We start from the raw sequence: 27,682 nt of genomic DNA on the forward strand, positions 1-27,682 counted from the left end.
TAAATATGGCTAGATTATGACTTGCACATAGTTGTGCTATACACAAGATTAAAGAAATAGTTGAGGTTTTTGGGAAATTGGCCAGTAAGAGGGGTCAAGGGAATCAATGCCAAAGTCTTCCAGGCCCCAGAGACTACTGGATTTAGAGAGAGCTCCTCTAATCATCTTGAAATATTTAGTGTAGTCATACTGTATTAAATGGATAATCATGCATCTCACCATTAAATATCACCATCTTATGGTTTGTATATGGTCTTATTTTTAAAAGAAACACCTTCAGTATACTTTAGTAAATGGTTCAGTATTTTATTTTCTTTGCATTAGCAAACAGTCAGTATTTATTTAATTGCATAAAAGGACCAAAGCCAATACTTCCCAGCTTCACAACCCTGTCATGTAATAATGTCAAGTCCCATCTTTCATTCATCATGAAATCTCCATATAAAACACAATGTAGCTGACACATGGTCATGCGCATTTCCATACCTCGTAAATATTTCACATCTTGCCTTATTTCAGTCACCAGTATTCTTCCGTCCAGCTGGTAATCACTTCGCCGGCTTTCAAGTTGAGTAAAGTTAAACACACCACCCATTAGCTTGTTCTACATCAATCACCACAACACTACAGCACTACTCTCTTTCTGTTTTCACACCCCTTAGTGTTAACACAGCACACAAGCACTACACATTTGAAAGTAGTGGTTTTTTGCTATGCTGTAAATCTCCATGCATTTCAAACTGTCATGGCCCTGGGTCTGTGACCCAGCATTTTATGTTCTGAATTATCATTAATAGTCTCTGATTTCATTGTTATTTATAGTTTCTGGTCTCTTGGTTTCTGTCTCTGTGCTTCCCCTGTGCTCCTTGTGTCACGTCTAGTAGAAGGATGTTTTCATGTCTGTGCTTCGGATTGTTTCAGTGTCAGTCTGTGTCTCTGCGCATGTCTTGTGTTTCCTGTTTTACTTTGATAGTCTTAGTGTTTTCAGTTTTGCTTTCCCCGGTCTCATTGTGTGCGAACAAAAGAATATAATAACAATCGTACCAGACTTTTTCTCTATCTGGAACACATGACAGCAGGTGACCACAAGACATCAGAAAAATAGACCTGAGCCAAAGATCACCAAAAATAATTACATAATTTTTGCATCAGTGTTTTTATGACTCTATCACTGCTGACCTTATGTTTGAGTTATTTACCCTTATGTCCTTTTCTGGCCAGTTCTGTAGTATTGAAGCAATGTGACCACGGTCGTGAATAGTGATAAACAGCCCCCTAGAACAGAGAAAAGCAGACATTTTACATTTTTAGATATTAGACAGTTAACCAGAAAATCCTCTTTCTCAGTCTTTAACTTTGACCTTTCTGCTCTATCAAAGCAAAATGTCACTAAGAAAGTCTTGGCAAAAGAATGGCAACACATCAACACTTTGTGCTTAAAGAACGAGCCTGAAATCTTTACCTCAGTAACTGTTTGAAGTGAACAGCTATTTCATTTCTGCTTTCTTTCTTCTGAACAAAACTATGTTGAGTATTGGAGTAATGTTAAGCCCAGGGCTTCTTCAGGGACTTTGCTTTGGACCCCAAATATTCACTGATCTTAGTCCACCTAACCCACCCAACCCTACCTCCCTTACCAAACCTCCGTCTTTGTTTTTTTTCTCACTTACATCAATGTCCTTTGCTCCAGGACAAGGATAAAGAGATCTCCTCAGTGTGTGGGGTCCCACTATAGTACCTTTCCTATTTTACTGACCCATCTGGTTATAGTATGTAAGGGCAAAACCTCCCTCGTATGCCAACAACAGTAAAAACATCACTATTTATAAGGATCTGCTCATAAAATGAAAAAAAGCATCCCAGATCAGTGCTTATGGTGGAAACCAGGAGGAAAATGCAAACAGTATGAGACGCTGTTAAATCTAAGAAAAAACAGAGTGAGATGAAGAGAAAGACATAAAAGTGTCAAATAAAAAAAAGGCTGTGATATGGCAGGAAAAAAACACAGCAGAAAAAATTATATTAAAAATTCAGTGGATATCCCACATGTGAACAGCCTTGAAACAGATGCTTTAATTAAGTGCACTCGATATAGTTGTTTTCCTTATTTTAAAATAAACTTTAAAACTCTATCTATGTATCTATATATGTTTTATTTATAGGCAGACAGGTAGATAAACAGATAGATCCATCTTCAAATAATGAGCGTAATACTAATTGGGAATCAGTTAGTGTAATACTCTGGTACTATCTGTGAGGACAAAGCTCAGACTCAGGGACAGCCAATAAGAGGAAGGTTGGGTTAGTGGCAGAGTATAAGATAAATATGCAATATTTTGAATTGTGAATCAAAGGTACTCTAGCAGAGTCTTTTAAACCAAACCATCAGCTTTTAGGATAAACTTTAGCCACTTCTGAATTAAGATGTGTGTGTTTGATTTGAGCAGGGTAGCTGATCATGCGATGACCACATTTAAATGGAAGAGATGCTTATACGTGGTAAACAACATCAGTAGTCCCGCGGCTCTCCTGGCTCTCCACGTGTCCTTCTTAATCTGTTATCGAGGAGGCCGGGCTCATACACAAAACGCTTTTTTGAACTTGTTGTTTTCAGGCTTTTTGCTTTGTTTTATTTTATAGCCACTACACACAGGGCTCACCTTTAAACATGACTATTGGATTTACTATACAGCAGTGCAACTACTCCATGAAGCAGATACTTCAAGTGTAGACAGTAGTGTTTTGTTGTGTAGCATGGCAAAAGCTGACATTAAGAGACCATACGTTTGCAAGAAAGTAAAGTGTCAAAAATGTCATACATATTTTTCTTAAATGTTTTTTGAGCAAGACCCCAATGTATTAAAACTCAGTCACACCCAACTCTGTGAGCACTCCACCCTATACCAGCTGAAAACCTCAGACCTGGAGTTGGTAGTTCTCATTCTTACCATTTCACGTTTCTCAGCTACAGACTGCCCCAGTGTAAGCTAGAAGTCACCACCTGATGAAGCCAAAAGAATGACATCATCAAACTCCCATGCACCCTTAATAATCATGAAGAGGACAAAGAGCTGATATAGAGCTCTACAACCAGAACAAAAACCACATTCTTCCTCTTGAATCTTAGTTCACCTAATTGGACAGATTCTCCTCTCCAGTATCTGGGAGCTTCCCAGAGAGGGTGAGGAGTGAGATCCCCCTGAAGTTACAGCATAGCCTATCAGCCATAACCTCCATGTCATATTGGAAAGAAACATCAGCCAGGACAGCCCCACAACATCCAGAGCATTAAAAAAAAGCAGGACAACTGTCATGCACCCCAGGCACCCTGTCACTTAGAAGTTGTTTAACTGCTTCAGTGACAGGCGGCCTGGATTGATGGATGAGTTTCTGCATTATGTCCAGGAAAAAGAAAGTTTATTGGACAACAGATACACAAATAATAAATCAGTCAGGCTCTAAATAAAACAAACAGCATGAATGACCTAAGACACTGCCTGTTGCAAAGCCTTTAAAAAGTGCAGTGGTTCCTCTAATAAAAAGAGGCCTGGAGGTCAAATAAAGGTCACATGGCCACAGACATCTGGCATTCAAAAAGTTTTAACTCTTCTGACGCACATCTGCACGCATCTGCACATCTATGCACAAAAATGTTTAAGAGCCGGTTCAAAAGCAGCGCATTAAGAGAGTCTGCAAAATGTCTGCAGCTGTAAGGGGCTGTAGGGATCAGGACAAGAGCGAGGAGAAGGAGTGGCCTGCTGTGTGTGTTTATGTGAGGCCAGAAGGACATGAGCCGCTGCCAGCAACAGCATTATGATGAATTTTTGGGAAAAGAGAGGTGATGGAGCTGAAAGGTTGACCTCAAAATATGACTGTTGGAAAACAATTTCATACAATGAATCAAAGCAGACAGGCTGGCCGGCAGTAATTCCTAACCTCTGTCAACCTGAATATTACCAAAAACATTTCAGGTTCATGTTTTTCATTATTTCTCTTCCTCCAATACTAATTTTCTGACACTTTGTACTTTCCGGGGAGCTGTAGAGACCTCATGACATGAGCCACTCCTTTGAGCTTAATCAGGATTACAGCTCATAGAATAGTAAATAAATGTATCTCATAATGTCACAAGTCATAGTGTTTTAAATCCATCATCACTGTCTATCTAGGATAATACATCTGGAACACTGATTTTACATGAACAAACCAAGCTGGATGAGTCACTGTCAATATATGGTAGCTGTAAGGGAGTTGTGTACGATATGAAGCCTTTCACCCACAGATCAGGGAACAGTACTGTAAACTGTGTGTGCAGTGGACATCAACACACAAACAAAAGGGAAAAGAGTGTGTCTTGCATATTTGTGTGAGAACATTGTTGCAGAATGAAGTCATTGCTGCTAGTTAGAGGTTCCGATTTGGGTTGAGGGTAAAGGAAAATTCCACCCTCTGATAGTTTGATCGTTGCTTAGCTAACAAGAAAAAATAAGGTGAACCGCATAATTTCTTGGCCATAAAGATTTGTGGCCAACACTGATATTGTTTTTCCTACAACAATGATTTCAAACTTTCTTTGTAAGAAGTAAATCTGCTGCTCTGTCAGATGAATTCAAAATGTCTTGCAACTAAACCTTTCAGCAGTTATTTATTCTGTGTATTTATACCACATTTTTTGTTATATTCGTTTCCTATTTGAATAGCTCATACATATTTATATCAACCTTTCATAGAAAGTTTTATGTAGTCTGGAGTTTTAATGTTTATTCTTATCTACATTTAGTCTTTCTACCATAATTTCCAGCTGAGGAATAACCAGCGTACCCATTTTTACTCTTTTATTCATTTTATCTAGCTATTTCACTATTAATGCTAAATGGACTGATTCTTATATAGCGCTTTTCTACTCTTTTGGAGTACTCAAAGCACTCTATACAACATGCCATATTCACCCAATCACACCCAATTTTACAAGCACTTCCTCTAAACTGAGTGATCCTAATTCAGACATTCATACTCCGATGAATGCATCAGAAAGCAACTTGGGGTTAGTATCTTGCCCAAGGATACTTGACATGCAGACTAGAGGAGCCAGCGATCAAACCACCAACCTTCCGTTCAGTAGGTGACTAGCTACAGCTAAGATCATCCCTAATGTATGTTTGTTCCCTACTTTAAGTTAACCACTCTGGCCATCTATCTTATCAATTTAAAGCTTAACAATTAAATGTTTCCTCTAACTTTTTACCTAACGGTTCCTCCAAACAATTGCTAACTTTTAGCTAAGCAACTTTAGCAATTGTTTTCACCAAAAGATTAACAATAACTTGGCAACTATAACTTCAATTCTTATTTAATGGGTAGTTTTCCCAACAATATAAATTCCTGTTGTTTAGGTGTAACACCTGAAGCAGTAAGTAAACAACATTTTAAAAATATTTTCACAGTAGTTGAACAATCTTTAGGCCCATTCCCAACCACTGGAGTAAATATCTCTGGTTAAGAGGCACATTTTCATCCTCGGATTGATGCTTTGGCTTCTACTAAATGATTTCAATATTCCATTTTTTTAAAGTTTGCTTTTTAATGTGCCTGTTTGTGTGTGTGCATGTGTCTGGCTGCTGCTCATATAATAACCACAATGAGTACCAGACGCCCTATTTTCTAGATGAGAGGACAGCCACAAAGCATTGAGCAGCCACGTCTGGCTCCTCCAGTGTAAGAGTGTGGAGTGAACACAGAAGGTAAAGAAAACAACCTGATGGGCCGAAACAACCCAACGGCTGACCTGCAGCCCCATACAAAACACACCCCAGGGATTGTGGCTGCTGGACGCCGTCGGGAGGGAAAGCTGCTTTCTTCACCATGACCCCAAAACACACCAGAACCCCACGAGAAAAGCAACCTCCAATCTTTGACCCGTGTCCACACCAAACCAGCCACCATTCTTCTCTCCCGCTGTGTAACCTTAATCTTCACTGTGCTGGACGCCCTCAGTTAGCAAGGTTCAACTGACACAATGGACACAAATCACTGAGAAAGAGTGTGAAAACAATGTTAAAGGTCACAGCCGCGCAATATGAGAATTTGACAACTAATTAAGCAACAAATCTAGCATGAAAAACTTTTTTATGGTTTGTCTCTGGCGACTGAGGAAAAACATTATGACAGGATTTAGTTCTTGATTTTAAAAACTCCTTTGAAGAGTCTAACTGAAGCTGAATGGCACCTGCATGTTATTAGTGTGACTTTGCCCAGAGTCAGGAGGTAAATGTCCATTCAGTCGAGAGGATCCAGTGGTGACTGTATGACTTCAGGTTTTTCACTTCAAAACTAAATTAACGAGATTTTCTTGGCAGAGCCTTCAAACACACACAACACACAGCATAAAGGCTACTGATTCATTTAACAATTAGAAGTTTATTTAAAAGGTATTAAAGAATAATTAGAGATTAGAGTTAGGTTTTACAAATTGGGCACAGTTTTAAAAGAACTCTATGTAAACCGAATCTTATGTTTCACTTCTGACCCCACCTTTTTTGCTGTCTCTAGGCCACAAGATAAAAAAAATAATACACAATATTTTAGAATTTTAGTCTAGCTGATCCTTCCTTAACTGTGTACACTGTCTAGTAGGTGCATAATGTAATATGCATATGCATCATGGAAAATTCTGGGCTCACCAAAAATTGTATTTGGTATTTAAACAAAGTTGTGATAAAAACAAATGGCACCAGGTCAAAATGGCATTCCATAAATTTCTAAACTGCTTATCCAACTTGGGGTTGCTAGAGCCTATACCAATTTTATTTTAGTTTTTAGATGCTTATTTTTATATACAAAAGACTAGAAGGCTAGTCATGCAATTTAGTACTGAGCTGCTTGAGATCACTGACATGCAAAAGCTTAAGGGTTATGTAATGAGAATAGGTATCTAAGTTGTATAGCAGTAACTGCATACCAACAGATTCACACTGGGAGGTACAGAAGGAAAACACATTTAGCTCATTAAATGACATAATTCCATTTCACCTTCACATACTGTAGTGGTGCTGCATATGCACTTAATTACCAATGACGTGCAGCCTCCATACACAGATGAGGACAAAATTATTAGCCCCCCTGCATAAAATTTTAAATGTTTGTTAAAGTTTTTTTCTAACATCTTTCCCACGAATTTCAAACATTTCTCAGCATATTACTTTTCTTTAGAAAGCATACATTATTTTTCTTTGCACCCAATAACAGAATTATTTCAGAAATAAACAAAAAATACCAGGATCAGTACTATTTGTCCCTTGACAAACTAAGCTTTTTACTGAGCCATACTGTACCACAAACCACTGCTGTGCTCAAAGCAGCTTCTCTTTACACAATATAAAAATTAAAAAATTAAAAAAAAACTTTAGCAAGTGTTGGAATTGTCAGTAAATAAGACATCATGCCAAAAACAAAAGAATCTGTTTAGATTTGAGAAAAAGAATCGTTGATGCTCAAAAAACAGCAGATGGATACAAGGTTCCTACAGCATTTCCAAGTGTCAAGAATTGGAGTATCATAAAGCGACCCACACAGTACATAACAAAACTGGCAGAGGTGGGAAGCCCGAGATTTCAAAGATTCTGGAAAGCCGGAAAACTAGTAAAATATGTGTCTAAAGACCCCAGAACAACTGCCAAGACATGAATGAATAACTTAGCCAAGTTAGGACTGTATTTTCAAAGAAGACACTCACTAGAACCCTGCACAGGAATGACTGCGAGGTTACAGACCAAGACAATCTTCAATTCTGCAGAAGAAATACCTTCGAGCATGAATGACATACGATGAGGAAAACCTGGAAAAAGAATATGCATACTGGAAGTGCATCTTTTGGACTGAAGAGAAAACAAATACGAGCTCTCTTGCCAGAGGAATGGGCATACAACCCAAAGAACTGTGTGCCACAGTGAAACACAGAGGTGGGAGTATTATGTGGGAACGCTTTAGTACATCTGGAACTGGGAATCTCATCAAGGTGGAAAGAACCGTGAAGAACAAAGGATGTGTGAAGATTTTGAAAGAAAGCCTCAAGCAGTCAGCATCAAAGCTGTGTCTGGGTCATCACTTCACTGTCTTCTAACAATACACAAGCGGAAACATCTCTCTCATGCAGAACCAGAGAGCCAGTGAGAACTTTGTTGACTGACGTGCACAAAGCCCTAACTTGGATCCCACTGAAAATCTAAAGATCAATGTCCATGCCAGAAGGCCATCAATTCTGGATCCCCTTTGTTCTCTTGAGAGATTCACAAAAGAAGAATGCTGAAAACTAGCCATTAAAAAGTATACACAATTAACAATTAGCATCAGGGAACTAATGACTGGTAGTTTTTGAATATTGTTAAATAAATGTGTTTTTGTATGAAAAGTAAAATAATGGAAATAACTGAGAAGATGTCATAAAAGTTTCTTGTTCTGTTTAAAAGCACTCGGAAAATATAAAAGGGGACCTGAAAATTCTGTCCCGGTCTATATAGCTGGGGTACATATTGAGAATGAACATGTAGATATTCATTAAACTGCAGTTAGCACATTGGGAAACCTATAATATACAAAAGCTAAGGCGCTCCAAAAACACTTTTCACTGGAAAATATTTATTCAGTGCTTGAATTCTCTTGATATCGTTGGCTTTTCAAAACAGATTCAAAGACAGAGTATTTATTTCTGAAAGACCAATGGCTGAGATATTTAAGGTATCATTTTATTAAAGTTGGGAAGGTCAACAAACGATCACAGGAACAAAAACAAACCATTTCCCATTTTTTCATCAGAATAGATTAATCAGTTGGCCAAAGGGTTCAAGAGATGAAGAGTTAAAAACACAAAGATGAACCACAAATTTAAATGTAATGCAACTGGATCCCAAAAACACTGCTTTTTTGAAAAACTTAAAATAACAGTATGAAAGGAGTTATTATTTCAGCGCAATCAGTTCAGAGCTTAAATTAAACTGGATTTACACTGATGCAGAGCAATGAAGATATTCTACAAATACACTGACATATGGAGTCCGGTCTACTCAGGAAAAGAAATTAATGGACTATCAACTAATTAAAATTAGTCCTTTAAAAACTGACCAGATTTGTTGATATTTTGAAGGTATCGTGGAAGCCAAGTACACTACATTTATATAATGGTCCGTTCCACATAGGGTAATGTTAAGAAATAAAACAAGAGACTATGGAAACAAGACTAAATGCTGAAATACTAAAAGACTACCATCCATTTTCAACATTTTAAGGCAGTACCAAACAGGAAATCAGCTGATGACAATTTTGCAGGTATTTAAATTTTTGACTCCAAATTTCATGGTGATCCAACTCCAGATATCCCGGGGTCATATCCATCATCTTGAAAATCCAGCGAGGAACTGTGCAGTTATTGAACAAACCAAATTACATTCAGAAATCCACACACACACATGTTCCTCCTCTCCAGCTGCTTAACTTGCTTTAGTTGTAGCTCTTCTGACATGGGCGTGTGCACTTAATGCCACAGTGAATCACCACCAAACATCCATTGCACCTTGGTTTACCAACATTAAAGGAGGAAAACACAGAGACATGAAGGGAATTGAGCCTCCAGCTTCTCATTCGCCACAGGGTCAACCAAACAGTCAGTCCTGATTGTGACATGAAGATAACAGTGTTTTGAATTTTTCTGCATGTTTCAATTTGGATTGAACATCAGTCTCCTATTGTAATTAGACCAGAAAGACAGTCGTCCTTCTCTGTAAGTGAGTTCAGCATCTTCTACGGCACACTCATAGGCGGACAGAGGCATTTCTGTTACTGAATGTGGTACCTAACCACAAGCTGTAGAGAAGGACAGACAGCACAATACTTAAGGAGCAAAACTGCCGGTTTCGACTTACTCGCTTCCTTTGCTGAGAGGTATTTAATAAGTTAATGGCTTTCTAAGAAAAGAGAAGAAGATTTTTGTGGAGAATAGCATTGCAGAGCAGAGATTGTTTTTTATTTTATGACAAAATGTATTTTTGTCCTTAGCTGTAAGTTAACTACCGCATCCATATACTGTAAAAGCAAAACAGAAAAAAAATCATCTCTAATGCTTAAAAACTGAGGTCATGCTGTTTGTTTTGGTCGACTGGTCATTTCCAGAGCAATTTAGTAAGTGAGGCCAAAAGGAGTGAAGCTGTCGGTATTAAAATAACACCCTTATGTTGCAGCACCTCGAGCAGCCAAGCAACTGACTAATCCAATAGCGCAAAAGAGGAAAACTGTGAGAAGACCAGGTCTGGCAGACCCAATCAATAACCATGTTCCTGCTGCTGCTGACGCCAATGCTGTCCACTTTTAAAATAACTAATTGCAATGGAAATGATGACCATCAATGAAGCAGGGAAAAAAAGCAAAAGCGCTCTGGGAATGGGTAAGAGAAATTTGCAAACACTAAAACAACAGGACATGGAATCCACACAGTGGGTGAATAGTTTAGAATTATAATGAATGAATTCGAATCAGCTCAACAAATACAATTCCTATTTCCCTGTCTTAGTACAGCCACTCGGTTGTTGTTAGAGCAGAAAAAAATGTTTCTTCGAGGATTTTATCATAGCAGTAAGTGAACTGTGCACAGAACTTTTGCTCAGCACCTCTCTCATGAGTCGAAAATGAAATGTGATGGGAAGGATTCTCTTTCCAGTTCCTTCTTTTTTCCCTTTCTCTTCAAACCCATCTCTTGAGGCACTGTGACTCTCCAAAGACAATGCACTCTTCTAATGCTTCCCACTTTCCGTGGCACGCTCATACTTTGACAGGATTCCATCACATGAAGAGTGTTCAGCACGCTGCCTGATTCGCCCACAAGTGAGAACCAGCTCCAGTGTTTGGCCTCAGACACTGAGGCTGCCCCCGCTTCATTCCACTGCAGCCCACTGATGTTAGCCGGGGCTTCGTATAACTAATCTGTCATGAAGATTTCGCGACTTGGGAGCTGTGCATGTGGGGGGTTAGCGCTAGGAAACTCAAGTCCAAAATGAACACAGCTTAGCCAATTTGATCAGCCTTTCATCACTCCAGATATCGTGCTGAGGCAAAACATAAGAAGACATGGAATCTCTGACAAAGGCCAACCTGCAGGTGACGAAAATAGCAAGCAGCCAGTGTGAGAATCTGGGCTTTCATAGCCAGTTGTCTGCTCTAACTGTCCGGGTGAAGGACTGTCCAGTTTCTTTGTCTGCCAAGCTTACATAACTAAAAGGGCAAGAAACAGCAGGAAAATCCTGTTCCAGCACAAAGGCCCTGCTAAAAGAATCAGAGGCACAGACCTGATGAACCCAGCTGGTTATTAGATGAGTTTCAGTCCTGTGCAACCAGCTTTTCCATTCATTTGCTACTTTTCACACACATCCTGACATTTGATTCATGCCAATGACGTTTTATGTGGGATGCAAACTCAAATTCAACTGGTTTTGCCATGGCCAAAAAGTGTAGAAACTGGTTAAAGTGTTTATTTGCAAATTCTCTGTCTTAGCAACACTGTGTTACGTGAAGTATGCAAGAAGCCTAAACTATATAAAATTCAAATAAAGAATAGCTTCATGAAAAATCAGACTGATGTTTAGACAGAAGTGCTCTAAAATCACTGAGCACTCTATAGAACGACAATGATTTATGACCTATTGTATGCTCAGGCTTTCACAGAAAAAATGTGGATTGCATTTTAGGGATGTCTGGGGTGGTGGCAGACTAGATGCCATTGTGTTCACTATTAACCAGATGGGAAAGTACTTTCAGAGTATCCAATTCTTCATGGCTTAGAGCTGCAAAGATAATTCATGTAATATGTGACATGAAGTGAGAAGGTAAAGCCATTACTGTATATTTTACAAAATATTACAAGTCAATGCTAAATGAAAGGTGCGTTTTTCTCTCCATAGTCATGGTCTCTGGTGCTTTTAAGTCAGCCAAAAGACAGTCCAGTGCTGTGAAATTCATACTGTCACTTGATAATTAACTGGAAACTTCAAATAGTTCATAAACCTGGTTGTCTGGTTTTAGAGAACGTTAATAATAGATTGTGTGGTTCTGCAGCAGCTCACCTGACGCATGAGGCAATATAAGCATACTAAAGCTGTTCATCCTGACTTTCACTACTGAGATATGGGTTTGTGCCATTTGAACCCAAGTAAATGTGAACTTCTTTTTAGACTTAATGAGCCTATTATTTTCAGTATCTGCTTGTACCTTGGTTAGACTAAGGCAAAAAGAAAAAAATCTTGGTTTGGTTTAGGAAACTAGAACAAAAATAGGATGGAAAATTCTGCTTGTTGAGGTTATTAAGCGTGGCTCGTTGAACAACTGCAGTTACTCAGTGACTGTCAGACACTGAATTCTTTTCACATTCTGCGACTAATTGCAAGCAGTTGCAGCAACTAAGTGACCACCGTGAGGTTGAGCATCTAACACCTTCAATCTCCGGACACCCACGGGTCTCCAGTCACGGTCTGAATTGGGCTGACTGCCGTCACTCTCAGATAGATAGTCAAACTTTTGGAAATAACTGCACTCTAATTTCGAAAAACAGATTGCCAACATGTTGCAATCAGTCTAAGTCAGCCTGGTTTAGTTTTTCAAATCTATGAGGTTCTGGCTGGATTTTGAGTGTAAGGAGTTCATGTGAATTTCTGTGCATGCAGACATCCACAGATTTACATTTTGGATAATTTATCACAGTTAATTGCCCTATTTTTAAAAACAGATTACATGTAACTGCCAACTTAATCCCACTCCAAAAAAACTGATAGCAGACTCTGTCTAACTGTGCTATTCTTCACGCACTAAATTTGTTTTGAAGACAGCAACTGGCTACCAGTGACTGTAGACTTGATCCCCATCTTTGAAGCAAATATTTCAAAGCATTATGTTTGCAAGTACATTGCACACAGTTGCAATACTTTTGCTTGTCATGGTTATACCAATAATTATGTGGTAAAATGTCCCATGTTAAAATCGGATGTTTTGGGTTGTTTCACTATAAAACATAAGGAATACATTTATGCAGCACTTAAGCTTTTAGGTTACATTAAATGAAACTAATTAAAAAATAATAAAATCTTTGTTCTGTGTAATTTCACATAAAAAGAAGCATTCAGCTCAGTGTGATTTAACTACAGGTAAAATATTAAACCAAGTCACTAACATTTTGATTATAATTGATTTCACTTAACATATCTACAGACAGAATTGTAGAATGGATTATACTTGTGTTAAAGAAGCATTTGAGCAAGTCTACCCAAAAGAAGAATGTGTGCCCTGTTAATATGCAACTGCCTAGAAGGTGGCATTTTTCACCTCTAAGAAGGAAACTGAGCTCAGCCCTAAATCAAAGTGAACGTTCAGGGGAGAGTTCAAGTGTCCGATAATTAAAACGGAAGAAAGGGAGTCACCTGGGGTCAAACCTTGTTACTGCCGAGGTCACACGGCATGCTGAAGAGGTGAGGTGTCTGCAATACTACTTACTAAGATTAGTCGTAATAACCACAAGGTCAAAGTGCATTTGGTGTCCTGTAAGTAGACACTGAAACCCAACACACCTCACTTGAAGTATTAACAAGAATGTATATCACTGTCATAGCCCATGTCATACACAAATTCAATCAATAAAACAAACACTTTATGCAACATTTCTGTGTTCTATGCCACACTCCAGAGGAAATATGAACGGTATGAAACAGCAGGATGGTTTCAGGCAATTGACTTCCAATGAGCTCTGCAAAAATACACTCTAAGTAAATCATGTCATGTGTATTTACAGTATACATCTTGGTGTTACAACACATTGGCTGGGATCAAATAGGCTTGAGCAAGATAAACCAAGGTTTATTGTATTTATTTTATCTACAAATAAATTATCCCAGCAGATGCAACAAACTGTGCAGCAGGTTTGCAGAAGCACGTCGACTCATTAGGCGCTCAAAAATAAGCATGCCTTTGCCCCTCATGTCAAGTAATCTTGTTGTACGTTTCTGGCTCACTGCACAGGGCCTTTGAGTGCTTACCATAATTCTTACAGCAATCACACTGAACAATGAATAATCATTATTTATTTACTGGACTGAGGTGCAGCGCTCTGGTTTCCGCTCCATTTAAGCCAACTTTCTTCTGATTGGTTGACCTTCCCAAACAGAATATTTGAACAGCAGGTAGGGTGGGGCTTCTGTGCTCATAACCACAGCTGTGTTTTGCCTGAGATGACAATATCCAGGACATCAACTCTCAAGCTAACCATTTAGAGAATTTTGACTTTGCTTTGAAAAAAAGAAATGAAGCTGTTGTAATCACTAAAGACCTCCAAACTCTGTATGTGCTGCACAAAGCATGCTCTTTAATCAATGTATTCTTAACACTTGACCATTCTTAACACATTTAATAGACGTGAGTGTTAGTAGAATCCATTATTGTATCCACAGTCAGATGGACTGAATCATCTCCAATTCCCACTGCCTGGAAGTACCGGAAGATGTGAGTTCAGGCCCTCTGCAAACACAAGTGTTTGAAATGACATGGTTTGATTTCCCAAGAGCTGCATTTAAGGCTGTGTTTATATTAACATTATACTATGTTCTCCAGGACAAGCACAACAGGAACTAACAGGGACAGTTCATGGAGAGCGGTTCACGTTCCTGCACACTCACAGAGAGGTTTCCCACTGTGCGACAAAAGTTTGGACAGATTAATGTATTTTTTATTGAAATAAACTGTGTTCTGACTGTCTCAGTTGAAAGTGAAATACCTAAAGCCAAAAAGCATTCCCTAATCCTCTCAAATAACACACTTTAATTACAGTACGGTGATTGTGTGTGCAAAGCAATCCAAGTTTGGAAGCCGTTTGACTGATTCCACAACTAATATGGCCCATAAGTGCAGATGGATATCTTCAAATTTTCCATTTCTAACCTCAGGCCAAATATCTGACAGGTCTACAAGCGCTCAATGCCAAAGTTGAGCTGAGAGCTGATGGAGCTGTCAAAACAGAGAGAAATTAGCCTTTAGTGCTTTCTCACCATTAGCTACAGTAAGCAGAGGAGACTGCTAAACTGGCTAATAAGAAGCAGAACTGTTTAAATATATTGGTGTCAGATATCGTAGTATCTCATATTTCAAGACAAATGGTCTTCTCTAAGTGCAAATATGAAAGCAGTGATTAATGACTGATCTGTTGACTTAGTTCTTATCAGTAAGGAGGGTGTCCCATGTCAGAATGAAGCTGACCCAGTTTCAGACGTAAGCTGCACGGCTCTAAACTAAGATTTCATACCATTCTGTACACACCGAATAACTAAGGGGCAACAACAGAGCAAGATTCTAGCTGAGTTGTAGCAACCACAAACCACTGAATATGAATGAAATTCAGTGACCTTTAGCAATGACAAGCAAAATACAAGCAGGCAAACTTTGAGTTTAACTGTTCTCATCTTTAAAAGGATACAGCTTATTGACATATGAGGGGGTGTAAACACATCATAGAGTTGCCCACATAACCCACATGTTTTTTTCCAATTGTGAACAGAATATATTGCTCAAGAAAAATGGGTCATTTAAGACCATGACAGGAAATGACAAACATGATCCTTAGTTGCAGGACGTACCCAGAGTAATTCTTGGTAACACAGAAAAATAACTGTATATGTAGCTGAAATTCTGCCACACCTGGAAAAACTCGCATCATAGCAAATCAAACAGGCAGTTGTGGTGTACTGTCCACAAACTGTCAAGCAGACTCAATCCAGCTCCATTAGACCAAGACTGAAGTTATATAGTGACACTATCCTTCTGATGTTGTTTGGTGTGTCCCAGTGTTTGCATCATGCCATTTGGTCACATGTTTTTTGGTTTTTTTTTGTTGTTTTTTTTAATACCAGAACAGAATGGGAAAGAGAACACCAGAGATTATAGGTGACAAAATGCAGGCGAGCTTGGATTCAGAGTCTGGGAAATTTTGCTTTGGAATTTCCATTTAATCCAGGGGGAAACAAAGGTGGATTCAGCAAACTTCTCAGACACTTTCCCATGTGTGACGCTAAAGATTTCTATGTACCACCTCTAAGATACAACACCAGTCTGTTTACAGTATATTCTCTATGTATTTTAACCCTTAACATTAAAAATCTTAAGTATAATTTTTAATTCAAGCTTATTTTAAAGCTGACTGCATTTTTCACTCTGAAGTGTGGCTGTGGAGATTCCTTGGACCATTTTCATTTTCAGAAAATAATATAGAAAATAGTAATGAAATAGATAAAGATACCCCACTCATTTCCACAAATCTAATCTGTCGTGGGTTGGCTCTTGATAAGGTACTGCGTTAGATAACACACCTGTCATTATACATTACACAACAGTGAGGCTTGTGCAGGCCAGCTGTGTAAATCAACTCTGCTGAGGTCTGGGCAACCCTCGTATACTAGCTTTGGACCCCTCCAACATCTGTTTGGGCGTCCAAGCAATACACACACATTTGAGTCTTGACAGGTATAATAAAGAAATGAAATAGTTTTGTTTCAGTTTGCCGTCTGTCTGTTTATAGGAGCTCTGCGACAGCAGGCTTAGAGAAAACATAACATTGTTAAAACAGAGTGCTAAGTAAGAAGTGGAGGATGTGGGCAACAGTGAAAAATCGGGCTATCCCATAAGGCGTCGTATATAACTCGTCACCCTCTACTGCTTTTCACTTTTATAGTTCCATCACGTTTTCTTAAAGAGATGACAGCTGCATCAACTTTGTACTAGCTGGGCTGCATTTAGCCATTTGCGCAACTTCTTTGACTCACTGTCATCAGATTTATTATTGCATTTTTTTTCTCTCATCCCAAGGCTCTGTGAAATTCCCATTAAAGCTGTGAGAGAAGATCTGACCTTTCAGTTTGTGTGACATATGCTCAATACATTTTCTGCTGCATGCTGCTAAGGCACCACTGGGTATGCTTTAAAACTGCAAACCAGGCTGAGTGTGATTTACAAAGAGTATCAGATAAGTTTCATGGGGATGGTCAGCAAGTCGTGTTTTCCAGTGTGGGCTGGTGAAATATTACTCATCTGCGCCAAAATCTGAACTGTGGAGATGATGTGGGGGGGATAAATGCCAAACACAACTACGGTCTGTAATTTTTGTGTTTAGAAGAATAGGGACTTTTACTAATATGTCATTTGGCAGTTCCAGTAAGGTCGGACTGAAATTGATTTTTTTTATTCAGCTCCTTTGGAGCTGTGTGTACACTTCACTACTGATGAGCTAGGAACTGGCTGTCTTTTGATGGACATCATCAAAAGACTTCTTTCGGTGCTTTGCTACTGGAAACTGAATTTCCCGGAAGAACCCACCCGAGGGATTAATAAAGTTTCATCTAATCTAATCTAATCTAATCTAATCATCAGTAACACTTGCATTTACCTGCTATTTCAAATCAAAACGATTGCCTGCAAGACACCTGTACTGTGGTTCCTGTGTTTTTGGGAAAAGACACTGTTCATTTTAAACCAAGCCATCAAAATGTGATTGAAGTGCAGACTTTCAGCCTTAATTCAAGAGGTTTAACAAACGTATTGCATTAACTGTTTAGGAACATATAAACATATACACTGCATAGAGAATGTCACATCATATAGTAGAGCTAAAGAAAAATCATCACCTACTGTTATCTCCTGATCCATCCTGTCTCTGTCTGTGTTGAATATGGCACAGGTTTCAACACTATTCAAAATGCAGTTACTCATACTAGTTTGTGTCTAATATTAGCACTGTAAACACCAGCAGCCGTCAATGTCCACATAATTTTACTGAAGGTGGTTATGCATTGAGAGACTGAACTGAAAAACTGACCATATGTCAGTTTATTCTGATGCCATCTATATACATATTAGCAACGTGTAGAACAAAAAACTGCTGATGATTTTCAGACATATCATGATACACTGGCAGTAGTGTGTTGTTCTTTGGGTTTGTGTAATGTTGCTCAAAGCAGTTTCTGAGGTTTGAAATTTGGGCATTTTAAGCAGATTTTTTTTATACAAAGTCAGAATTTGAAAAGCAGTGAGTTCAGACCGTGACTGGATGTAAACCAACAGAGTGTGAGACTAAAGCCAAACTTGAGGTGAGACTTGGATAGAACTGGCCAGGCAGGCTTTTAGGCTGACAGCCATTAGCCAAACCAAACCCCAACTTAATATCACAATGATTTCATGGTCATTTCTTAAAGACACAGGACAGCAAGCATACTTTCTAAAAAAAGAAAAAAAAGAAAAGAAAAGGCCAAATCCAACCACCTGGGTTTTCAGGCAGGCTACACTGCTCTCAGTCGTGGAAAGTTATGGCAGTTTAAATTAGCAATGGTCCCTGATAATGCAGGTCAAAGACGATTCAGCCAGGTAGTCTTAGTCCAGTACACACAGTTATTCAAAAGATATATTTAGTCTGATTACTTTCCATGTTTACACAGTAAATTGTAACACTAAAGTGTATTTAAACTGTATATGAAATCATAAAAAGGGATAGTGCAGGAAAAAAGGAGTTAGGTCTGCTGTGTCCGAAAATTTCTTTGCTTTCACTGGCTTGAACATTTCCTTGGACATAAGCTCTATATTGTTATACAAAGTCCTCAAAGTCCAGAGTGGAATTATTTCCAAATGTTTGCCACTTTCTTCATGAGGTCAGTGTAATTCCAAACCATTTCTCTGCTCCCCACTTCTTCATTACTTCTCCCGATCAAACAAAGCATATTCTGAGTTCTCTCATGGTCTACCAAAAAGAAAAAAATGCAGTAAATAAACTCATCATTAAAAGTCTTGCAATCACTCAAAATCTTGAAAGAAATTCCCTTAGACTCACATATGTGGGGTAAGTGAAATTTCTTTTACTTGTGGTTCATCACGGTTCAGTAGTCCTGTGTGGATTAACAATTCAGAAGAAGAATGTAGTTCTTTTTTTTAATTTGTCCTGCATGCTTATCAATCTAAATGCACACGCTTGCAGTGTAACACTGTGTGTGGGCCTGAATAATGTGAAGTCACAGCTCAAAAGCCCATAATCTGCGATGTTGGAACACTTCATCATTCAGCACGTGTCCCTTTAGGGGCGGCTTTAAGTCTTCAGCTGATGCCTTTCATTATAACCTCCTGTAGCTCGACTTCTGACTTAATCAAAGAACAGCCACTCAAGACTTAGCTTGGGTCTGTTGAAGTGATGCTACAGTACAGTTTTTATTATAAAGAAAATGTATACACACAATTAGATTTAAAACACAAAGCATAATTAAGACACAAACCTCAGCTTTCAGGTTTACATTTTAATACTTTAAACCACTTCTGTCCCTGCTAACCTCATTCTGTCCAGTCATGGCAAAAACAATCTCTTGATCGAGAGCAAAATGCAAAAGCACATGAGAAACTCAGAGATTTGGTGACACAACCAACTGTGGACAACTGTTAGTGATCGATAGGTTTACCTACAGAAACCTTTTACGATTTGTAAATCTTCTAGACAGATCTTTTTAAAGTTGAAATTCAGTGTGAGTGAGTTTGGGCTATCAAGGACTGATGAAAAGTGCAGTTACCTTCCAACTTAAGTCAAAATGAGAGTGTCAGAGGAAAAAGAAATGTGAAAAAAAAGAATAATTTCATTACAATAAACTCACTTTTACATTGTTCATTGAAAATAATAACACAATCCATCTTTGAAAGAGCTCAGTGAAAGGGCCTAAGGGCTAAATGTATAGGAAAAATAGTTTCTATATATAATATCACATGGTGCACACTGGTGCTAAGAAGAAAAAAAGGTTCTTCACCTTGCCTTCAAGAATGCCTCTTAGTTTTAAGAAAGCCTCCAGCTTCTGACAGATAAAACTATACAGATCCCCTCAAAGTGGAATCCACTCCATCTCCATCAGGATAATGGATTGGTTCGTATCATTTATGACAAGGGCCCCTTGAAAAGGCACGGTTGGTAGTGGTAAAAGGGCCTATGAGGATTTTTTTTAGACACACCAAAGAGGTCACAGGAGCACTGGAAATGGCTCAGCTAGAGGTAATTATTTTCAAACTACACTTGGAATCATGTTTCTGCTGAAAAACATTTTCATTTATCACAAGTGGGCTCTTTCAACTGTCAAACAAAAGTACACAACCTATATTTATGGTGAGAACAGAAACAAACTTTGTGTGATGAAGACAGGCTAACATTATCTGCTAAACACTATCTGCTCACAAGCTTACAAACCAACAAAAGTAAGCAGAAGCACAAATCTTCTCATGATGTGAATGTATTCCTTTGTCTGACTGTCTCTCTCTCCTATCTTAAGATCAGTGAAAAAAGCCTTGGTTTGACAGTTAATAGTGTTCAACTTTGAGCCTCTGCTACAAGTCCTGGTGTCAGAGTGTTTAGTCCAAGAGGTAGATTAGCTGCTAATCAGATGAGACAAAGAGGGGTTCCTGCTTCCACACAGAAAGTCTTTATACCTGAATGCCAGTGATTAGAACCTAATCTGCTGCCAGGGTGGTCAGTATAGAAGACATTCGTGCATATGCACTCACACACATGAATGCATGGTGACATCAGTAATCCATTATGAAGATTTCTCAAATTTCCTTTGAGTAAAAAGCAAAAACAGAAGCATGGATTTTTACACCAGATGTACCCAGAACAAATCTGAAACCTGACCTTATCCTTCAGGATCATAGAAAAAGAAAACCAAACACCAAAATGACGGCCACACGTCCTCAGCAGTAACACATAGCAAATTGTAAAGGTGGTGTAGTTCCTTACAGTCAAGTCCATGGAAAATGCTATTACTCATATTTGCTTGTGGTTTTTCAATATGACACAAAGGACGTGTTCAATAAACTAAGATGTCCACTTTTTGCTCCATAACGTTACAGAGAAAAGACAAAACAGGAGAGGGGCTGGAGGAAAACATGTGAAAGAAGAGTTTATTCAAAGGATCTTTAAAACAAGCACAGCCCATGTTACCATAAGTCTGTCCAGTGGATGGATAGTATGCTTTTGCAGCTTGTAGACTGGAAAAATCACCCTCGCAAATGATTTATGTTTGCCATTTACAAGACAGCAAGACAGCAACTAACCATAAACTGTCCCAGATCTGGTCTCCTGTCTTCAAAGGCAACAATATTGTAGCTCATTGTGCACAGTTGGAGTAATTTTGGTCATGCCATGATCTTCGACCACTATTTTTACAAGTGTGACTCCAGGATTAGTTGCTTACAGCAATCATCATTATAAGTTCTGGCAAACCTTTTTCCCCTCTTGTTGACATAGTAATTCATCAGTGTTCATATTTAAATTTTATTTGATCTGCAAAGGGACATGTATCACCCAAGTTTCTCCAAAAGGCATCACTTCTCCTCAGCAGCAGCTTTTTTCAGGGTACTTATTTGAACCACAGATTATATGAGATCATCATGCAATATAACCACCTGCAGCTGTTAAAATAAAAAAAAAGAAGCTCACTGGGATAGCAAATGCTGTTCACTTATTTAACCTCTGCTGAAGGACTTCTATAAAACTACAGACATTAATTTTATAGAAGTCCTTCAGTACTTCAAGTCTTTCAGTCAGCATGGGATTTAAAATGCAGCAATCTAGATATCATTGTTCTTTTCTCAGGCTATGTCAGTACAGAGCAGCAACCTGGCTGAAAATCCAAATCTCTTAGAGCCTCTTAAAGGCAGTCGGATTCGTCCCCGGTATATTCTGCTAACCGACCCACTGATGCGCACTCAAAGAGGCCAAGCTCCCAACCCCGGAGGCTCTGGCAGCACGTTCTGGCTCACTCTGCTCTGAGACAGAGGGAGTGTATAAAATGACTCCTCCAGGCAGCTCAGTGTGAGAAGAAGGCAAGCATGCTAGGAATATTTTCCAAATAGTTTTGCAAGGATGGGGAAACAGCAAGATGTTGGATAATGTTATGTGCCTGGGAGAATTTTGGTTTCCAAGCACCTTAAATGTACCAGAGGTAAGTGTTTAAAATAAAACTGTTTGGACACAATTTGGAAAACTGCGGTTTCACAGCTCATCCAAAGAATCCAAAGAGTTTGTATGAAACCAGGACTCAATAAAGCAAAATTCTCCGGCTGCTGCAGACCAGATTCCTGATAGCAGGGAATACTGGTAGATCCCCATTGCTACTTGGTATCTTTAAAATATACACTCCCCTTCTGACATCATTCTTTGATTTCTAAGGTTATTACTGTGTTTCAGTTTAGGTCAGTTCTGTTAGTACACTACATATGTAGCTATGTAGAATAAGCCTTTTTGAAAGGTTAGCGTTGTCTTAGATTGAGTGAATCCATAATACAGTGTTTTACACAGTCTCCTAACAAGTGAAAGCGCTCTGGTTTAGAAGATTTAATTCTCTTTGGGGTTATGTCAGTGAGGGTATCTGTGGTAATCTCCTGAATGAAGTTTGTGGAGTTACCCTTTGTAACTTTGGAGTAGCAGAAAGTAGCTGCTTCCAAGACATGATTGTAACACTTGTAACACATGACTATAACTGTTGTGGTAGCTACTGCAGCGTGATTATCAGCTGTACATGTTGTGCTTCTGACCACACATAAAACTAGACAGTTCTACAATAAAGGTGACAATTTAACACACATAACAATTCTAGGATAAATGTAATATGTGGTTTCAAGTGCAATCAGGCACAGTTAGCTAGGCAGCTTATATTGGCACAATCATTGGTGTAGACAACATATCCTCCTTTTACTTCCAACTGCACAGCCAAAATGGCGACCTTTGAAAGTGAGCAATGTACAGCATTTCATGTTCAGCAAATGACTATTATGAGTACTCAAACCAAGTACTTCTGGAGCACGTGTGGCTGTAGTTGACATTGAGGACACATCTCTCCATCGGACAAAGCATGTGTAAGTATGGAAGGAAGTAATGTAAGAGCAGCGTAAGTTTTACCATTCTATCAGGTTAACTGTCTAACTCCAGCTTCTTTGTTAAACTATTTTAGTAGTCACCTTTAGTTAACCCTGTTAGTTAGTTATCAGTGATATCAAACCCTAACCCTATGTTTTGGAGACAAGAAAGTCTCTTTTGGAAATATGCAAATGGTTTTTGTGTGTCACTTAGAATGATTGTATTTTCACCCATGATGGCCTAGACTTGGGATAACATTTTTTTCTAAATGTAGGTTCCTAAGATTAAGGCCATCATTGATGACCTTTAGTAGTTTAGGATTACATAAATACTATTAATTCTTTCACCTTAAAGTGACCAGTTGATATCATTTATGACCCGAGGTCCATATTTACATGTGCCACTGTGATATTTTAAAATTGCCAAGCTGTTTCCAACCATGCATTTGTTAATCTAATTCCAGACGTTTTCATAAGTCTTGTGATTGGACCATTGGTGTGATGGGGTTTTTTATGACTCAAGAATTATACATATGTTTTGTACATTACAGATGTGGATTTTATTGTAATATTCTACTTCTAACCGTTGCCTTGTAATGTTTTGCAGTGACCATGGCTAACAGATAAAGAGCACAAGATTTGCAGCTGCAGAGAGGTAGCTACTTAATACCTAAATTAGCAACGATGAAAATAGTTCAACCGATGGAAAGGAGTCAATTAAGTGAATTTGTTTTGCCTTAAAAATGACTGAAATCATGGAAAACAGAACAGTTACAACATGTGTTGTAAGAATGGCTAGAGCTTTGATAAACACAAATAAAGCCATTGAGAAGCATTCCACTTGAAAATATAAACTGTCATAAATGACCCCACTCCTGTCATTTTAGTAGTTAAAATGACAGGAGTTGGCTTGGTTGCTTGAGGCTGAACAGAGTCAATAATTATAATTCCAGTTAAGTGAGGTTAAGGGCCTGTGGAGGACAGTAAAATGGTGGCCTTTTTCAGTGGGAAGCAAACAGAGCACTTGTAACCACCTGAAAAAGGTTAAATGCAAGGAGGATCCAAAAAAAACAGAACAAGAGTGAAAGCAGTATCAGCTCAATATCTAGTAGTAGCTGCTCAGGGAATTTATTTGTCAGATAGTGAGAGACTTGGACCAGATGAACCAAGGTGAAAGAAAACAGATACAATCAGAGAAATGTGTGTGCATGTGTGTGTGTGCGTTTACAGTAGAGAAGAAAGGGAAACCTGTGAATGTCTGTCTGCAAGGAGCAGAGATCCAGTCAAGGTAAATGCTGGACTGATTTCAACAGCTTACTGCGGTTTTGCCTCAAGCTGAGCAGTCCAACCAAACTACAACTTTAAGGCCTACCGCAACCTCCAAGTTTGTTTCAGATTTTATAGCATCAAAGAGTCCAGTTCCAACATAGCATACACATAGGTTAAGAGTCTTTGAGCTTCTGGTTTTGTTACAGTACAACCAGTCATTTGTTGGCACACATGCTTGAACATTTATATGGCTTTTAGCCTTGGGTGAAATAATGATCTACACAATTGATTAAATCCCAGATTGTGCTATTCAACAATATTATTGTTGCTGCCTGTCAACTTTTTTAGCATATTGTCTCTCCAGTGAATCTCTCATCCTTTTTGAACACCATAATCTATCTGCCATGTGCATTTAGATTGCATTTTGCCTTTATCCTTATACCATCAGTCTATGGTATGTTACTAGCTGACACCTGTGACCAGGCACTTCTTTTCAGTGGGACTCGGTGTGTAAAAGGGCAGCCTGAAGCAGTGAAATATAGATGCCACACAGCCAGCAGTAAGAAAAAGACAGAAAGAAATGCTGGCTGATACTGAGCACAACAACCAGTACCATAAAACACTTAATAACTGAGTGTTAAAAGACCAACTGAGGGATAACAACATTGCCTGAAATAAGCTGATAATAAATGTAATGTTAAGTGGGTTTATTGGTTTAGGAATGTACCATTTCACAATATAAGAGGAAGAAAAACACTGTGAGAGTGACTCACCTAGGCCTTTGGAATATGAGGCTATACTGTTGGCAGGCCAGACCCACAGTGGGGGTGTAAATGATGGGCATAAACCTTTCGATGTCTGACAAGAGCACCCGATAGAAGAGCTTCTCGTTGCGGTCCTGGAGCCCCATTAGGAACACATATCTGGGAGTGACAGAGAAGAAAACAGAGCATGTTAATCTTAAGCATCTTGACAAATGGTAGCTGCTAACCTAAGCTTATTGAAGTCAGATGTTAAATCCTGGATGTTTGCGAGAGACTATCAAGGAGACTGAGGGATGAGAGAACACTGTGTTCACCTGGCTGCAACAGTGCACAAACCAGGGAGATTAAAGGAACTGAAGCTACTGAAAAAAAAACAAGAAAGAAGGAAAAGAACAGAAGTATTCCCCCTAAAACCTGATTTGTGAAGAAATTTTTTTACTTGTGTTCCAAATGACTGAAACAAATAAAGAGAATAAAAAATAGTTCTCAGATAACCTACACAAGCTTTTCACTGTGATTGTAGATTTACTGGGAACTGAAGGTTTGCATTTGAACCAAATTAAGCAGAGCATGCCTGAAAGGGCTCTACTCCTGATCACAGAAGTTTCCATGAAGTCAAGAGCACAAGGGTGCCTCTTGTTGAGACGATAAAAAGCATGCGTGGCCTCTCTGCTATAGGTTAGGCCACAGCACCTGCACAATGCACGGTGCTGACAGCTGCTCTTGAAGAGATGTGTTTTCATATTGATGAACCCAAATATAACCATAGAACGGCTTGCTTTTGCAGTATCATATAATAAAAAAAGTTTAATTAATGTAGCCTTCAATGTGTTATTTACTGAAGACTCAAAAACAGTATGTATCTGTTTCCTACAGTAAGAACCAAAGTGATGAAACCGTGATCTGCTGAGGAGAACCAAAAACTACAGGAAAAAAAGCTGCCCTTGAGGTTTTCTGGGGGTTTTTGCTCAATGGATTTGTTTCAGGCGAAATGACAGATTCAAAACTTCAAAATTCACAGCACTAAAAAAAGAGAGTGGAAAATGTTACTCTGGGGCTCTTTGTCTGGCCAGAGTGGCATGATGAAAGCTTGTCTCTGTTGCTGAAACACTAGAAAGAGAGTCTGTCTTTTTAAAGGGAAAAGGAAATGGTGACAAAACAGTTGTGAATGGTTTGTTCTAGTTTATACTAATGGCAATCTCTAGGGCTGAAAATGAAGAGAACTTGGAAGTGCCAAAAGCTGCAATTCCAGAAGAGCTGATTCCAACAGACTTTCATGTAAAAGCTCACAGATTTGCAACAGAAATTCCTCCATAAATAGTGACAGTTTCTGTAAGACAGTAATTTACCTGCAAAATGATTTCCTGCTTAGCAGACTGGTTGAAACATTGGCAACCTTTCACCAATCTCTTTGAGAGTGATTGCAGTCAGTCCAATTTGACCTTGACTAACTGAAGACAGGTTGCTTCCCACCAGGTGACTTGCTTTATCGCCTTGCAATTTAAAGCAAGTCTCCCACAGCCTGAGGGTGTTGCATGATGGGTGACCGGTTGGTACCCAGAGGTTACCAACTGCAATTCATTAATTGGCAGGTGTGCTGACACAGTCTATGGTCCACACTTAAAAGACACTGAAATCTTTTTATACTCATATAAATAGCTGTTAGTAATGTCATTTGCTGATAACATGTGAATATTTATTTTTACTTTCAAAAGCTGCTATGGAACAGTACAGAACCCACATGAGTGCCAGGGGGAAAAGTAGAGAGTAAATTATGGACTTGTAAAAAAGGAAATTAAAAGATTTCCTTTTAAAAAAAAATTTAAGCAATGGCTGAGATTAAAGCTATGTAAATTAGTTTTTAGAGTTACAGAAAATCATTCACACTCATCAGGTTTTTCAGTTTCATGCAAATAGCAGATAAGCTGTGTCAGACATATAAATTTCCCTCTGGAGTCAATAAAGTTATTATCATTATTATTATTATTATTCTTTTCTAGAAAGCTTTCTAGAAAGTGTCTAATTGGCTCCAGTTTTCATCAACACAAACCCACTGGCCCTGCAGTAAGAGCATACCTGGGTAGAAAAACACACAATGGAGCACTGTCAGTCATGGATGGGCCTCCCCAGAGCCCGGAGCTCGACATTATTAAAGCAGTGTTGGATCTTGACAGAGAACAGAACAAAAAGCAGCTAATGAAGAGTTTTAAATGTCCTTCAAGAAGCCCGGTGAACTATTCCTCAAGACTACTTAAAGAAATGACAAGAAAGCTGCCTCAGAGAGTTCAGGTGTTGAATAAAGTTCATGCAAAATATTGACTCTCAAGTTCTGCTTTTGCCTTATACACTGTATTTCCATGTATGTTTCATTGTGTGTGGAATTTAAAGAGAGGCAAAAGTGAGATGGGATGATCACATTTGTTACTTTTCACAATATAATCCTTTCTTTCTTTGGTGGGCTGAGAGAAAAGTAAAAGATTTGAAAGTAAACTGGTCTTCATGAGTAAAATCAACAGAGATCCCGAAACACAAAGAAGGGCACGACTGAGAAAAAAGGTGGAAACTGCGTCGACACGTGGCTTCAGTTGAGCACAATAATAGACATTTTACATTTTTCTTCAACATTTTAATGACTTCAATTGTGACTGTCAGTCATCAAACCATCAAACAGAACCACACAACTAGTTACGTCTCCATAGAAAATCCTA

General features: G+C 38.7%; 1 protein-coding gene across 1 annotated transcript in view; it reads right to left on the reverse strand.

The window, feature by feature from the left end:
* Positions 1-27,682, reverse strand: part of me1 (malic enzyme 1, NADP(+)-dependent, cytosolic) — a 75,138-nt gene that overhangs the window by 19,665 nt on the left and 27,791 nt on the right. The window contains exons 3-4 of the mRNA XM_005741299.1: positions 24,984-25,133; positions 1,200-1,275 (exon numbers count right to left, since the gene is read on the reverse strand). Coding sequence (XP_005741356.1) covers positions 1,200-1,275; positions 24,984-25,133 — 226 coding nt within the window. The remainder of the gene's footprint in view (positions 1-1,199; positions 1,276-24,983; positions 25,134-27,682) is intronic.

Source organism: Pundamilia nyererei, unplaced genomic scaffold, assembly GCF_000239375.1.
Source record: "Pundamilia nyererei isolate P.nyererei 1_Seehausen unplaced genomic scaffold, PunNye1.0 scaffold00109, whole genome shotgun sequence".
Classification (NCBI taxonomy): Eukaryota; Metazoa; Chordata; class Actinopteri; order Cichliformes; family Cichlidae; genus Pundamilia; species Pundamilia nyererei.